At 60.0% G+C, this 3,594-nt stretch overlaps 1 protein-coding gene across 1 annotated transcript; it reads right to left on the bottom strand.

The window, feature by feature from the left end:
- Positions 1 to 338: 338 nt before the first annotated feature.
- Foxf1 (forkhead box F1) lies at positions 339 to 2,987 on the bottom strand. Its single transcript, XM_051169143.1, has 2 exons — positions 1,967 to 2,987; positions 339 to 718 (listed from the first exon to the last, which is right to left on the bottom strand). Exons 1-2 carry the CDS (start codon positions 2,940 to 2,942, stop codon positions 558 to 560), a joined length of 1,137 nt encoding a protein of 378 aa, XP_051025100.1. The 5' UTR covers positions 2,943 to 2,987; the 3' UTR covers positions 339 to 557.
- Between the last annotated feature and the right edge of the window lie 607 nt (positions 2,988 to 3,594).

The following is a 3,594-nucleotide window of genomic DNA, read 5'->3' as shown; positions in this document are numbered from 1 at the left end:
ACTTCAAGACATTCTTTCAAAGAGTTAAAAATTAAAAAGATAAATACTCAACCAAAAATAAAAGTATTTGATAACGACTGGTCTCACGCGCGTTCATGCTTAAAAAAAAAAAAAACCAAAAACAAAACAAAAAATTAAAAAAAAAAAAACAACCCAAACTGTTCCTCGGTGTGGGAGGGGTGGACAGACCAAGGCAGGATTCTTTCCGTGTAGCTGGCTCCCCGACACAGCACCTTCATGGCCACTTTCAATGGGGTTGGAAATAAGCATTTATTTGCTGACAGCTGCAGTCTGATCTGGCCCCACAGCCACTGGGTTTTGTTTTTTGTTTTGTTTTGTTTTGGTTTTTTAAAAAAGAAATTAGTGAGGGGACAGGGGTGGAGTCACCGACCACAGCGCTCAGTCTGTGTTGGGGTTTTCTTTACAAATAATCCGTTAGAAGAGAAGACGAGCCTTTTCTCCTGCAGACGTTATACCTCCGAAGTAAGGCAGTTTGTGGTGGTGGGCTCCTGGTCCCTGGTCCTGCCAGGCTGGGCTGGAGGGCCCCTGGCCTCACCTCACATCACACACGGCTTGATGTCCTGGTAAGTGACCTGCTGGTGATAGTAGGATCCTCCGCCGGTAGAGTGCATTGAGGAAGACGCCATGGCGTTGAAGGAGAAGACAAACTCCTTTCTGTCACACATGCTGGGCGACTGGGAGTGATACCGAGGGATGCCTGTAGGGTGAGGCGACAGCAAGAGTGGGGGGCAAAACATTAGCTTATAGGGGGTGAGGGTTCAGGGCTGAGAAGGCCAGAGGACTTGGGGTGCGGAGGGCAGTCCAGCCCTGCTCAGCACACTACTCTACCGCCGGCCTCCCCAGCAATTTCTGACATAATGGGCCTTCCCAAGGTTCCCAGCCCTGGGGGGGGGGGGGGGGCACGCAAGACTGGGGAAGGGAGATGGCCAGTGCATCTCAAGCTGGCTAGGTAGGACTTCCTGGGCCTCTCCAGGCTGCCGAAGGGGAAGGCAGGGAAGGTAGTTATGGCTTTCTGATGCCCCAGATCCTGGGAGGCTGAAATTTCTGCAGTTGCCACTGTCACCTTCATGGGGTGAGAGGCCCAATGTGGGGTCGACAAGCTTCAGAGACCAGAGCAAGATTCTGTCAGCTCAAATCCCGAAGGGTCCCATGAAGGACAGGCAGTCCCCAGGGTGGGTGGCACTAGCAGGGGCGTTAGCCCCCCTCCAGCAGGCAGCCCAGCAGCCCACCACCTCCAGCTTCCATTCTGTGTCTCAGGGGCTCTGACAGGTTATTTATGGCCACCCCTCTACCCAATTCTCCTTCCAGAACTTGGCCCAAAAGGAGAAGGCTACCTACAAAGGGCTAGCTGTGTTGTCTTTCTCCTATCTTTTTTTTTTTTTTTTTTCAGTTGGGAGTGAGCCTAGGGGTGGGCTCGGAGGGACCTTGAAATCTGGACCCTGAAAGACAAAGAGCACTTGAGGCTTGTAACCCAGACTCCCAATTCCAGGCCTGGCCATCACACAGGGCCAGCAGGTTTCCTGAAGGGCCTGGGGCTGAGCCTCTCAGGATTGGGCCCAGCGGCTTTGGGCCTAACTGTTACTTTCGGCCTAACTCTTCTGTTCTTTCCTGACACAGACTCGTAGCAGGAGAAGTATCAGAAAGGTGGTCTGCTGGCCAGGGATAGGCTCCTGGCTAGACACTGAGGCCCAACGGATTTAAGAGTGCTGGGGCCTAAGTCTTTTTGGTGACAACGGGGCCTACCTAGTCAGGCTTGGGGCAGGCAGCAAAGAGAAGCCAGAACCGAAACTCAATCAGCCTAAACCAGTGTACTCTTTGAAGAGCGAACAGTGATATTTAAAAAGGTGGGCTGTTGCCTCCCCTCAGAGTTGGGGCCAATATTCTAGGAGCTAGATTGGCTCACAGTGGCTGTCAAGGGTCTGGAGTTGGGGACCCCTGTACTCACCTTGCAGTTCTGCGGGCCCGTTGTGACTGTTTTGGTGCAGGTAAGGCTGGTCCAGGGAGTGTGTGGAGATGCTGCCAGACAGGGGGTTGGCTGCTGGGTTGCAAGGGGACAGTGGCTGTTGCTTGATGTAGGAGGCTCCGCTGTTGAGAGCTGCGGAGGCCGCGGGCGGCCAGGCTGCTGCGGAGCTGGAGTAAACAGCGTGAGGCTCCATGACCCCGCCGGCGCCGGCTGGCAACAGCGGGGAAGCAGGCACCGAGCTGTCGTGGTGGGGATACTCCCCGGCCGCAGAACCACCGCAGCCGCCCATGTACGAGTGGCCGCCATTGGAGGGCAGGTGTGGCACCGAGTGGCTGGGCAAAGCCATGCCGTCCACGTTGCCCGCTAAGTGGCCATTCATCATCCCCAAGCCGCCCTCCAGCGCCAGGCTGTTGGGCGCACAGGAGAGGCCTCCGGAGCCCTGGAAGCCGTAGGTGTCGGGGATGTGGTTGAAGCCCAGCCCGTTCACCATACTGTACACAGGCTTGAGCGCTTGGCATTTCCTTCGGAAGCCGCGCGGCCGCCGGCGAAACGAACCCTCCTCGAACATAAACTCGCTGGCTGGGTCGATGGTCCAGTAGTGGCCCTTGCCGGGCCGTCCAAGGCCCTTAGGCAGTTTGATGAAGCACTCGTTAAGCGACAGGTTGTGGCGCACAGAGTTCTTCCAGCCCTGGTAGGCGCCGCGAAAGAAGGGGAAGCGTGCCTGCAGGAACTGGTAGATCTCGCTGAGCGTCAAGCGCTTGCTGGGAGAGCTCTGGATGGCCATGACGATGAGCGCGATGTACGAGTAGGGCGGCTTCTCCGGCCGCCGCACGCCGGCGTTGGTTTTCTTAGCCTTCGTGGGGCCCGCTGCCGCGGGGTCCATGGCCTGACCACCCGCGCCGCCTCCTCCTCCTGTGCCCCCGCCGTGCGGCGGCTGCTGCTTGTCGGGCGCGGACATCGGGTGGCTGCTGCCGCCGCCGCTGCCGCCGCTGCTCTGCGCCGCCGAGCCGGGAGGAGGAGGAGGAGCAGGAGGGGAGGGAGGGGAGGGGGCTGCGCGGGGCGGCTGCACCTCTGCCGTCACTGCGGCTCCCGAGCGCGCCTCCCCCGCGCGCCCGCCCTCCTCAGGCGCTCGATTCTCCTCCTCCTCCTCCTCCCTGCGGGAGGCCACGCGCGTTAGAGGGCCAGGCACCGCCCCGCCCCCCCTGCTGCCTTCGCGCCCCGCAGCCGTCAGTGTCCAATTCCCCCGTAGCTAGCAGCGTGCGCGAGCCCCCCACGTCCCTCCCCACGCCTCCTTTTCCTCCCCTGCCCCCTAGGCTGCGCAGCCCACCCCGCCTTTGCCGACCTGGACCCGGTGCGCCGGTCCCCGCCTCCCAGGCCCGGATGACCCGGCTGGACACGCGCGGGGGACCCCGGTCTTCCTGGAGCACTGGGCTACGGCAGTGGCGGAGGCCTTGGGTCGTGACCAGCGCGGCTAAGGGGAGCAACTGGGTTCCCGGCCCCTTAAGCAAGACGGCGTAAGTTCCCCAGAGGGACCGCCTCCCCTCACTCTCCGCCTTGGGAAGCGCTGCGCCGGCGCCCCGCGGTCCTCTAACTCTCCCAGCCTTGCTGCA

This window comes from Acomys russatus, chromosome 26 (assembly GCF_903995435.1).
Source record: "Acomys russatus chromosome 26, mAcoRus1.1, whole genome shotgun sequence".
NCBI classification, from domain to species: Eukaryota; Metazoa; Chordata; class Mammalia; order Rodentia; family Muridae; genus Acomys; species Acomys russatus.
This window is presented reverse-complemented; position numbering and strand designations above follow the sequence as displayed.